Source organism: Nansenia antarctica (genome assembly GCF_963989245.1).
Source record: "Nansenia antarctica genome assembly, chromosome: 2".
Classification (NCBI taxonomy): Eukaryota; Metazoa; Chordata; class Actinopteri; order Argentiniformes; family Microstomatidae; genus Nansenia; species Nansenia antarctica.
In genome coordinates this window covers 50,726,697-50,739,370 of record NC_137675.1, presented here as the reverse complement: position 1 = coordinate 50,739,370, position 12,674 = coordinate 50,726,697, and the positions used below count along the sequence as shown (strand labels likewise).

At 43.5% G+C, this 12,674-nt stretch overlaps 1 protein-coding gene across 1 annotated transcript; it reads left to right on the top strand.

The window, feature by feature from the left end:
* Window positions 1-854: 854 nt before the first annotated feature.
* txn2 (thioredoxin 2) lies at window positions 855-10,234 on the top strand. The gene is made up of 4 exons (XM_080523717.1): window positions 855-881; window positions 1,707-1,972; window positions 7,582-7,705; window positions 9,215-10,234. Exons 2-4 carry the CDS (start codon window positions 1,707-1,709, stop codon window positions 9,329-9,331), a joined length of 507 nt encoding a protein of 168 aa, XP_080379843.1. The 5' UTR covers window positions 855-881; the 3' UTR covers window positions 9,332-10,234.
* The last annotated feature ends 2,440 nt before the right edge of the window (window positions 10,235-12,674 follow it).

Below are 12,674 nucleotides of genomic sequence, written 5' to 3'. Positions count from 1 at the left end.
TCTGTTCTCTGCAGAGCCCTCTCTTTTATCCTGTGGACCACTCTGACATGAAAGGTGGACAGTGACCCACTGCTCTCTTTCATTTTAAGTCTTTCCATCAATTATGAATGATTTGGTTCTCTGAAGAGCCAACAGGGGCAGGGCATATTATCAATCCTTTAGCTTAGGTGCATTTATAGAAGACTCAACTCAACTCATGCACTGACCTCTATCTGGTATCTGAGTTTAAACACTTGGTCAATGCAAATATCACAGAGGAGTGGAATTATCATTAGGACAGCCGTTTTCAGTTATGCGTTTGTTTCTGTATGTAACTGTTGTACTGTGTGTGTGTGTGTGTGTGTGTGTGTGTGTGTGTGTGTGTGTGTGTGTGTGTCTATAGTTTGTTGTGTCTGTGTGTGTAAGTTGTTTTGTCTGAAACTTTGTTTCCCATGCTGCTGTCGAAACAGGTCTCTCTTGAAAAAGAGATTTCATTTCAAAGAGATTTTACAAACCTGTGTAAATATAGGTTTAATAACAAATAAAAATGAAGACAGGGTTTGATGGCTCTAAAAGGTTAGTTTGGTTATTCTATGCATCAGTGTATCATATTTGCACAGAAGTCTGGACAATATATGTTTATATGACCAATGTTAAGAAAATGTCATTATGTAGTTCAGATAAAGAGAAGATTCGTTTTTTGTGTTCTCTTCAAATGGCCTTCCATTGTTTTTTGGTACCAGCGGTAGTTCTGAACTTGTCCTCGTGGCGGCGCTGCCCGCTCAGACGCGGACAAGGAAAGGGCTCAACAATCCGTGCGGTCTCTTTTATCTGTTCTATGAACGGAAGTGCTTCATATTCAGTGGTCCAGGCGACCAAGAACGGCGATAGCACACAGCACGGTGAGTATCTGAAATTATGTTTCCATCAATACATACATATTATCGTTGACATTGGCCAGTAACGACAGTAGTTGTGTTCCGGTTTGTTTCTCTGGTCGTGTTGTCACGGGGGGAGGCAGTGGCCAGGTAGCAGAGGGGAGGAAGCAGCGAGCAAAGTCACACGGAGGTTATTGTGTAAAGCTCAACGCAGTTCGTAAATAGTATTGCAAAACCCCCCTGACGCTGAACCGAGAGGATGTTCAGACAGCTACGCTGCTTACAAAACTCCTTTTGGGATTGCTTACTGCTTAGTTGTCTATCTCAGGTTCGTTACAGCTATGTGGCTAAGCTAGCAAAAGATTGTAGCTTGCTTATTTTTATTAATTTTTTTACTGGTAGTTGTACTACTGTCTACAGAGGGATTTGATGAGCTTTTTCTGTTTATTTTCAAGATGTTATTATGCCCAGCTAGTCCCCAACACGCTACATCAACCAAGAGCTAGCTGGCAGTTTCAGAGTTCATAGATATTCTGTAGGTAGGGCCAATTGCATTCAACAGTGTGCAGTGACTTATTGTATATGCCGTTGTCAGTGAAGACAGGGAATCTAGTTGAGTCCAGTTCCTCTTACTCCCCCCCCCCCCCCCCCCCAAGGCCTACCCTGTATAGATCTATGGTGGTAAACAAGCTTGCCTTACATAAGTGTCCTCTCTAATGTCAGTTAAACCATTGTTAGCTTCTTGAGTGGAGGTATCCTGTTTTGATTGATTATAGCGTGACATTTCATTTATTAATCAACAGTCCTTTTGTCCTGCTGTCCTTTTCCACCTATTTTGTCTTTGTACAGATGGCTCAAAGGCTGCTAGTCCGTCGAATTTGGACACTCTCTGTGAAGGACCTCCGCAGTCTCCCAGCCTCCGCCTCCTGCTCCTTCTCCACCTCCCTGCGGTCGCCTACTGCTCCCCTCTCATTCCTGTCCCCTTCACGTACCCTGCCGTGCTCCCTGCCCCACACCTCTCGCCGAGGGGCCTCCTTCAACGTGCAGGACCATGAGGACTTCACAGAGAGAGTCATCAACAGCGAGCTGCCCGTGCTCATCGACTTCCATGCTCAGTGAGTACCACGTGAAAGAATGGAGGAAGTAATTCTCCTATGACCTAATGAGGGTTGATATAGCACTAATGGGAAGGTTAGATTAGATTAAACTTTATTGGTGTTCCAGACCACGAAATGCAGTTCAGCATCTAACCAGAAGTGCAAATACTAGTGATATAAAACATGGCAGTGATGGGTACAGTATGGCTAGTACAGTAGTTAGAGGTATACAGTTATGAGCTATGTACAGTTAAGGTAGCTATGTACAGTATGGTATGTACAGATGTGTAAATAGTGGCCATGTCAATGGAGGCATGTGCAGTGTGCAAGAATAGGGTATGTGCAAAGGTAAGTTTCACTAGAAGAGAAGTCTCAAAACTACCCTGATAACAGAAAGTATGTCCCTTTAGGGAGATGGTGAGGAGATGCATCACAGACTGTTGCAGTGTTTCCTCCAGGATTTTTCCCATTAGTGGTGGGGTGGTAAATTTTCGCGTTCGTAATTTCACCAAAAACTAGAGGGTGGCAACATTTATTTATTTTATTTAAAAAAAAATATTGAAAAATGTGCGGTTAAGTCATTAAAGCCGAACAGGTGATTTTATATAGAAGGTGATGAAATACCAAGATATCCCGAGGCTACAGCTGCAGCAGAACATGCGCATAGGCCTACATACAGCACTGAACAAAGGTTACCATATAATATACATGTGACTGACAGATACGCCCAAGACACACACACACACACACACACACACACACACACACACACACACACACACAGAAACGTAGAATATAAACGTGTGACTGACAGTCACATACATACATACACACACACACACACACGCACGCACACACACACAATGAAAGATCATCAGCTCATCAATATGAAGTAGGCCTACATGAGAGTACACGCACAAAACCGGCTAACGTTACTCATTAACTGGTTACACAAGTAAAATCACAGTGTGGCAGTCAGATGGAGCATTCGGTAAACAACCAACAGCAAGGTAATACTATCAGCTGAGTTAATGAAAACCAACTCTTACCTTTGATGACACCGACATGAGCCCTGTTTACCCGTACCTCCGCCGTTCTGTTCGTGGTGATTTTAGAGGCTATAGATTATTTTTGCCCCGCGCATATTGCCCTGTAGTTAGACCATGTGACCACACCTTGTGTCTCTTATTGTCCAAATGTTCCATGAATTTTAGCTGCATGTTTTTCCAGCATGTAAATCCGTTGTCAATAAAAATTAGACTCCCCTTCTTTTCCCGTGCCAATACTGTGTCGTTTATGACCTTTACCAACGTTTATGCTATGAATAGTTCGAAGCTAGCGTTAGGTGTGAGGCTGCTCGGTTAACCCATTAGCGAGAACATTATTTGTTTCACAAAATAGCCTGATTTAGTTGACCATGAACATCAGAGACTACATTACGAATGTTCATTTAAAATACTCTGGTATAAGAACATGAACCAGAGAAGAGCAGTAAATGGCATAACCCACAGTCGTCGCTGATGTTGCATTTTCGATTAAGATACGGGATTAAAGGGACCGGCGACAGACGAAGAGAGAGAGAGGTAAATTGAGCTAAATTTGGACCAATCACAAAACTGTTTTGCAAGCGCGTTGCTTCGCGCGTGTTGAGAGCGATTCAGTCTGAGACGAGGTTAATTGCAACATTCTAACATATTGTAACTTACTACACCCTAAATCAGAACGAAATGTAGCTCTGAAAGCGGCCTAAATCTAGCTTCAATCTGCTTTTTTTCTGTTCTCCGGTCATAATACCTCGCTGCCTTTCTCGTTGCGCAGCCTGAATCAAAGTGGACTGAATCAATTAGTGGCAGAGAAAATGTATTTGTGGCGGCCTGCCACGAATCAATGCATATAGAGGAAACACTGCTGTTGGAATGACACCATTCATCTGTTGTTTGAGATATCCATTGTAACTCTGCAGGAACAATTGATTGATAATAATTTGTGTATGAACTAGATGTTCAACATTGTATTTCGTCTTGAGTTTCTCAGTTTGCTTTCTTCTCTTAAGAACTAGGGATGGGACAGAATAATCGATTCATTGATTAATCGTTCCTGAGGGTCAAAATCGATTTTTAACATTTGGACCGGTAACATTTTCCCACCATTCAAATAAACCCAAATTAACGGACAGAAGTAATGTCGGCTGTGTAGAGCTATTAGTTGTTTGTTTTTTGTATTATTCATGCACAGAAAAACGATACACAAGGATGATATGAATATAGTTCAGTAATTATTGTTACTTATTATGAGTATTGAGTGTGGAACGGGACGAGAGTCTGACGTCATTGAACTGTGTGTAAGTTAGTTTACAGAGCAGCGGCCGCAGCTGGACCCTTCTCTTACAGAGTGCTGTTGGAATAGGCTAACAATAGACAATCGTGTGCAGTGTGGGATATGTGGAACAAGATTATATTACCATGGCTCCACGTCAACAATGCTATTGTAAACGAAGCCCTCTCTCGGCAGCAACAGACTACAATTAATATCTCATGGTCAATGCTTTGGGCTGTAGCCTACAAACAACACCAACATTTCTTATTCAATGCAGATAGGCTTATAACTTGTCCTACAGCCGACTGAAATTCTACCAATTTGATATAGTTAAAATGGCCTTCTCTTCAGATTCACAGAAAATCTTATGAGCGACAGGCCTTATCCATATCGGCCTTATCAATATCGGCCTTATCCATATATTTCAAGTTATCTTCTCATGGATCGCAAAACTCACTCACTGGCTACTTCATTAGGCACACCTTGCTAGTACTGGGTTGGACCCCCTCTTTTGCCTTCAGAACTGCCATAATTCTTTGTGGCATAGATTCAACAAGGTGGTCCATATTGACATTATAGCATCACTAGTTACTGAAGATTTGTGCCAGGAAAATATCACCCACACCATCACACCACCACCACCATTTTCGCCCAGAGATCTGCCGCTCACTGGATATTTTCTCTTTTTCGGACCATTCTCTGTCATCCCTAGAGATGGTTGTGTGGGAAAATCCCGGTAGATCAGCACTTTCTGAAATACTCAAAACATCCTGACTGGCTGATTAGAGATTTGCGTTAACGAGCAGTGAAAAGGTGAACCTAATGAAATGGCCGGTGAGTGTCATAATCACAAAGATATTCAATCATAACAATGACGATAAGACACACAGGTCGCTTTGTAAAAATGAAAACGTGTGTAATATTAGCATTTGCGCACCGGAGAGTCAACGAATGCGCACAGCTCCACATGTCGCGTGCATAATGCTGAATGCTCAGAGTCCGTTCGCAATGCTTTAGCCAAAACTGACCCGAGTAGCTATTACAAATTCCAAATTCCAATTCCATTTAATCTTTATTCATTTTTTGGTGTGTATTTGGCCGTTTTGATTTCGGTAGGCTATAGCTAGACCACTGGTAAACATTGTAAAACAATGGCTGGACAGCTATACAAAATGCACGCACTGCTCTAATGCGTGCGCAGGGTGTTAGTGGCATGCCTTTTTCCTGTTCTGCATTATTGTTATGTTAGCCTGATTTTAGTATTCAGAAGAAGAAATTCATCAGGATTAATACCAGAATACATTTTAATAAATGTTTCACTGTTAAAGGTTGTTTTTTTGCGTTTAAGATATTAAGCGATTCCTTACCGATGATCCATGGCTGTCTTTGTGAATGTCGGCACACATCGGAAAAAACAATTAATCGTTCATACCACCCACTGATTAATCAACCATGAAGATTTGGAGTTATGCACATCCCTAATAAGAACCTGAGGGATGGCCTTAACACTCCCCCTCTAGCCTCCTATAGCCTGGGAGTTATGGGTACATGTGAGATATAAATACATATCACCCTACATACATGCTGCGTGTCGTATCCTTGGCAACTGACCAGTGGGCGATGTTTCCATTTGAGGCTCAGACCAACTGAGGTTACAAGTGTCCAGGACAGCCTTTGGGGATGTGCACTCTAGTGCATTTACATAGCCTACATGTATAGACAGGCTACTAATAATGAGCTTGATATAATGAGGAAATCATGTCAGTAGTTGTCAGATGTTGAGAGCAGATAATTCCCATCATTATCTTTGAAATTAAGTGTTTTTCTAGAAGCTGAGACATGTTGTTTTGGAAGGCCTATGTATAATGTCACACTGCTGTTACATAAGAGACATTACCGTTGTATCACAAACACCACAGGAATGTCAATCCAAAGGTGAGAAAGGGAAATAACACATTCGGTTCTTCTAACGTCACTCAGGTTGCTGTTGAGATTTTGTTGATGATTGCTGTAGTTGTGTAACTACGTTTGAGACACCCATACAGTCTCTGCTGCGATGTTAAATGTTTATGTTAAATATGCTCAGAGATGAGCCACCTCTCTTTATGTGATCAGATATCCTGTGCCGCCGTAGATTGGAGACCCATCTCTTCAGGCTACACCTTAACTGTCCCACCTGAGACATCTACTACCCCTTTACCCTGCTGTACAGTTTCTCTACTGTTAAAAAAACAATATATATGTTATGGTACATGTGGGAATACGGTACATACCCTAGTTTTCCCGCATGTACCGTATTCCCACATGTCCCGTAACATATATATATAATATATCTTCCTTCTTTCAGCACTAGGACTGCCAATGGCCCCTGGCCCGAGCATACATTACTTTTTCCTGCTATGACTGGTGGATAGATGATTCACTTACTTAGTCAAATGTAGGCTATTTGTTGTCAGTCGCTTTGGATAAAGGCCAGTGTTTCCTCTATATGCATTGATATGAAATTAATTTTCTCCGCCACTAATTGATTCAGTTATTATGACCGGAGAACAGAAAAAAAGCAGATTGAAGCTAGATTTAGGCCGCTTCCAGACCTACATTTCGTTACGATTTAGGGTGTAGTAAGTTACAATATGTTACAATGTTGCAATTAACCTCGTTGTAAACTGTAACGTTAGCCGGTTTTGTGTGTGTACTCTCATGTAGGCCTACTTTGTATTGATGAGCTGATGATCTTTCATTGTGTGTGTGTGTGTGTGTGTGTGTGTGTGTGTGTGTGTGTGTGTGTGTATGTGACTGTCAGTCACAAGTTTATATTCTACGGATGTTGTTCAGTGCTGTATGCGCGTTCCCGGTTCCATGTGTAGCCTACTCTACTCTTGTGTACTTCATATTCGATGAGCTGATGATCTTTCTATGTGTGTGTGTGTGTGTCATGCGCGTTCCGCATGTTCCGCTGCAGCTGTAGGATATGTTGGTATTTGATCACCTTCTATATAAAATCACCTGCTCGGCTTTAATGACTTAACCGCTATTTTAAAAAAAAATTATGTTGCCACCCTCTAGTTTTTGGTGAAATTCCGTCTTTGTTTTGAGTGCGCGTTTTATGCGCGTGCGGCGCATAAACTGACCACCCCGCCACTAATGTGAAAAATCCTAGAGGAAACACTGAAGGCGTATGATAAATGACGAAATTATAAATGTAAATGTTGAGGAACCGAAGCCAAAGAATGTTACTGTTGTGTCCTCGTACATTGGGATGTAATAGAACTAAAGCTGTAGGTTCTGACTGTCATGTTTGTGCTATCCAGGTGGTGCGGCCCCTGCAAGATTCTGGGACCGAGGTTAGAGAAGGCCGTCGCCAAACAGAAAGGCAAAGTTGCCATGGCGAAGGTCGACATAGATGATCACACAGACTTGGCCATCGAATATGGGGTAAGTAAGCTCTTGAATAGTATCGCTTCATGCAGGGCTCGACATTAAGGCTTGTCCGCTTGTCCGGGACAAGTACATTTTATGTTCGGACAAGTGGACTTCCTCCTGCAGTTGTCCGATGGACAAGTCAAAACAAAAAAAGAAGTCAATATGTATTAATATCTGCAAACATGAATTCCTCCTTCCGATCTGAATAGTAAAAAAAAATAGCAAGCAAAGCGATGCCGCGCCTCATTCTCGCTATTTCAGTCTCTCGTAGTTTGTTATCGTCATAGTTCGTAAATTCGCTCAGAGCGCCAGAGCGCACACTGCGTTCAACGTCATAAAGACGTGATTGGACAAAAGGCATTCCATGAGTGCTGATCAGATTCCAGAGCGAGTTTACGAACGCAGCCATAGTGTTGTGGGTCTCCTGTCACTAGTGCCATTCACGTGAACGCGTATTCGCTTCTTCTCAATGACGCTTATTTTCATGTAGTTCGATGCGATCGTATATTTTAGGTTTGAAGTTTTAAGACCAACGTTCATCGCAATACGAACTTCAGAATGACACTAATTATAGATTTCTCAATTTGAATATAGGATAGGCTACTATCCAAAAGCTAGCAAATAAGATTGCTTCCATTGGGGAGAGACTATAGTTGCAAACATTTTTGGTAAATATTCCTAGATATTCATCCCTTTTGTGGCCAATCTTAATCTAAAAGGGTTAGGGTTAGGGGTTACGTTTTTAAATAATTACAAAATATTGAATACATTTGAAAATTAAGGATAAATCATTATCAAATCAATAGTAGTCAAATGTGTTATTTGCATACACATACACTCACTGGCCACTTCATTAGGCACACCTTGGGGTTGGACCCCCTCTTTTGCCTTCAGAACTGCCTTAATTCTTTGTGGCATAGATTCAACAAGGTGCTGGAAACATTCCTCAGAGATTTTGGTCCATATTGACACTATAATATCACGCAACAGCCCGTCTGGCACCAACAACCATGCCAGGTTCAAAGTCACTTATCACCTTTATTTCCCATTCTGATGCTGGTTTGAACTTCAGCAGATCGTCTTGACCATGTCTACATGCCTAAATGCATTGAGTTGCTGCCACATGATTGGCTGATTAGATATTTGCGTTAACAAGCAGTTGAAAAGGTGTACCTAATGAAGTGGCCGGTGAGAGTATAATATATTATTCTTCATATTATTGCTTTTTCAAAATCTTTGGATTTGGACAAGTAACTTGAGCTCTCGGACAAGTAAAAGATAAGTTCACTTGTCCGAAGGACAAGTACCTGAAAAAGCTTAATGTCAAGCCCTGGCTTCATGTTGTCTTTTTTCTGTCTCCCCCCCCCGGTGTGTACAGTATTTCTTTTGTTGCATATACCACAGACAAAGATCAACAGTTTGTACAGTAAACCAGGTTATGCTAATGGTTGGGGGGTGGGGAGGGGCAAGATGTGGAGAACAGTTGCCACAGTTACTGATCTCCTCTCCGTCCGTCCGCAGGTTTCAGCCGTCCCCACGGTAATCGCCATGCGAGGAGGCGACGTGATCGACCAGTTTGTGGGGATCAAAGATGATGAGCAGCTGGACTCGTTTGTCAGCAAGCTCATAGGACAATGAACCTGTCAATCGCCGCCCTGTCATCCAATCCCTTATCACCCCCCCCCCCCCCTCCCCATTTTGTCTGAGCCTGGCCTGGTCCTCAGTGCTGAATTGGCCATGTTGAACCTTTTTAAGAACAGCCAACAACATCCCGCCCTACTGCCACAATCCCACCAGGAAGGAAAAAAAAAAGATGACACACACATTCTGGATGCTCACACCCATCCCTCCCTAGACTTGCTACTTCAGCTCTCTATCATTTCCCCTCTGTCTCCCTCCCTGTCCGTAGTCTAGTGACGGGTGTGTGCTCGTGTGAACTTACAACCCTCCCTCCCACCCTTCATTTATTTCCTTCCCTCCCTCCCTCCCTCCCTCTCTCTCTCTCTCTCCATCTGCCTGTGATATATCAGCTCCACCATGTTGAGACTGACTAGAGCAGTGTGAGCTGCCGTGTGTAACAGTTTGCTATCATAGATTGTATAGAGAAGAGTGGACAGCCGCTCCTCTGTACACTACTGTATCGTACAGGGACAACGTCTAGTATCCGGTGGTAGAGTGGGGGAAAAACACGACATTGGTGAATGAGATTTAGTGTCGTCCCTCTCTGCAGTTCCTGCGTTTGTCAGCACGAGGGCGGCCTTCCTCTAAGCACCGCAGGCCACACACAGTCGTTTTACACCATTATGCCTATTAATCTGAGAGTGGAATGTGTCTGTCACGACGAGTGAGTGTGTTTCCGTGTGCATGCGAGTGTGTGAGTTTCTCAGTCTCGTCTTCTGTGTCTCGGCTGTGAAATTTCGTTTTTTTTGGTTGTGACTGTGAAATTATGAGTTAAGAGGGAATCACATTTGGTTTTGATTTAGATTTTATTTCAATAATAAACTATGTAATATGACCAAGTGAAGTAATAAATAAAGGATATTAAAGATGTTCTATATTTGGATTGTGTGTGTTAGTGTATTAGAATCTTTTTGGACTTTTAAACAAGTGAAATGATATATAGGCTAGAAGCTATCTGGCAAAAAGAATGAATGTATCAGAACAAATGTCTTATGCTGTGCTATTGCTCAGTGAGTAATAACAAAAGATATTTCAGCCATCTCCATCCCTTCTGTGTTAACTATGTGGTCTGTCGAGTTAGCAGAGTGATAGTGGAATGTCGAGGTAGGATGGTGGTGTGATGTTTGTTTGGATGAGGAGGCAGGGGTATGAGGTGGCAGGGAGGTGAACAGTCAAGCATTTGACTAATTACCTCTGTTTTTCAACCAGTAGACTGAGTGGGATCTTCCTACACACTTCTGACCAGCTTTAAATTTCCACTTTTGGCATTGAACAGATGCCTTTATCCAAAGCGACTTGCAACAAATACATTTGGCTAAGTAAGTAAGTGAATCATCTATCCACCAGTCATATCAGGAAACAGTCATCTATGCTCAGGCCTGGGGCCATTGGCAGTCGTCGTGCTAGAACAAGGAAGAATTTTTTTTCTTTCTTTTTTTTTTCTCCTTTTATTATGACTCTGCTGTATTAAGGGCCATGTGTTGGAACAGTGTTTCAGCTTGTCACTCTTTTCCCCATTCTTTCATATTTGGAGCCACACGTTTTTATCTCTCTCTCTCTCTCTGCGTTTGTTACCTGTGTGTCTCCATCCTCCTGTCTCTCCTCCATCTCTGTCTTTCGGAATCCATCCTGTCACCTCTTACCTCAGGGTCTCTCTCTCTCCATCCGTCTGTCATCTTGTCATTCTCTCTGTCTGAACATGTGGGTGTTACTCATGCTCTTCGCCACCCTCTCATCAGTGTAACGGTGTGGAAGGCTTGTACGCCCACACACCACCCTCCACTTATCACCTCCCTCTAAATTACCCCCTTCTCTGCCTCTCTCTCTCTCTCTCTCTCTCTCTCCGGCTACACAGCGGAGAACATTTCGACAACTTTCTTTCCTTCTTCAATCGGGTCCGATGTCATGACCCTACGTTGGCCCCCTAAGCACCGATCTAGGATCAGCCCCTTCCCCCAACCCCTACCTCAACCCTAAGGGGAGTCTAATGCCGAACAGACCCTATATCAGCACTTTGTTGATAGTCAACCTCGCCCTTGAACACCTGCCTGTCTGGGACAGCTGGACGTCTCTCACCAGCGCAGATATGACTCCCCTCTGTCTTATCACCTCACCTGCCCCCTCCCTCCCCTCCCCTCCCCTCCCCCGTTCTCTCACTCCGTGTCTAGGTTGGCACCTGTATTCAGGCTCCCTCCATCCCTCCCTCTCTCCCTCCCTCCCTCCCTCCTCAACAGTCATCATTCCGTTTCACATGACGGCACACACACGGGGACATTCCCAGCCCGCATGCCTCGGGTTCATTAGCGTGTTATCACGGAGCCACAGCTGATGCAGTCATGGCACCGGGGCCCACCCGTGATCCACCACTACTACTACTAGTCGGAGTCACCATTAAAACTGCCTACGTGAGGCACGTTCCGTCTGTATGCTTTTATAGCCCAGGATTAGCTCATTCGATACACAAATAAAGGCCCTGAGATATTGACTCCAGCCTCCAGCTGTTCAGTAGCCAACATAGGGAACAGACATCCAGTGGGTTTTTTTCAACGGGAGGAATTCCAGAGGTATAACATACGGCAGGTGTGAAGGAGGGCGTCTGGATTAGGCTGGTCTAGATCTGTAAATCCCCACGTCGTATCTGGTGATGAGAGACATTCCTCATCTAACTCTTTCATTACGTCGTTTGGATTCGCTGGAATGACAGAGCAGTATACCTTTGTTAATCATCTATTCTTAACCCTCCCTCCTTATCTATGTTTATTCTTTCTCTCTCTCTCTCTCTCTCTCCCCCCCTCAGTGGCTATGGTCTAGACTCCTGTGCTGATGATAGGTGTGTGTGTGTGTGTATGTGTTTTTTGTGTCTGTTGCCTCCCACTCACTAACTAGTCTTTGTCTTCACCCTCTTTGTCTGAGTCAGAGGAATGAGGTGGAGGGATGACGGCAGCCTGGAAGGTCCACGAGCAGCGTAACCCTACACCTCTTCCGCCAAAAACAATAGACCACACCTCCATCCTCGCTCTCGCTGTCTCTCTCTCTCTCTCTCTCTCTCTCTCTCTCTCTCTCTCTCTCTCAACCACTCTTGTTACCATATAAGGCAAAAAAGACAGGGGAAGCCAGTGACTGTTGAACAAACGGGAAGAGAGGGAGAGTTGAAGAATTCCTCTCCGGTCTTTCTCCCCCTCTCTCCCTGCCTTCTCTCAGACTCGAAAACTGTTCATGTTTGCTATGTGTTTGTTTGAGTAGCCTTCCCTGTGCCACATAGTCAAAATGCCATTGCTGTTTGTGTGTGTGTGTGTGTATG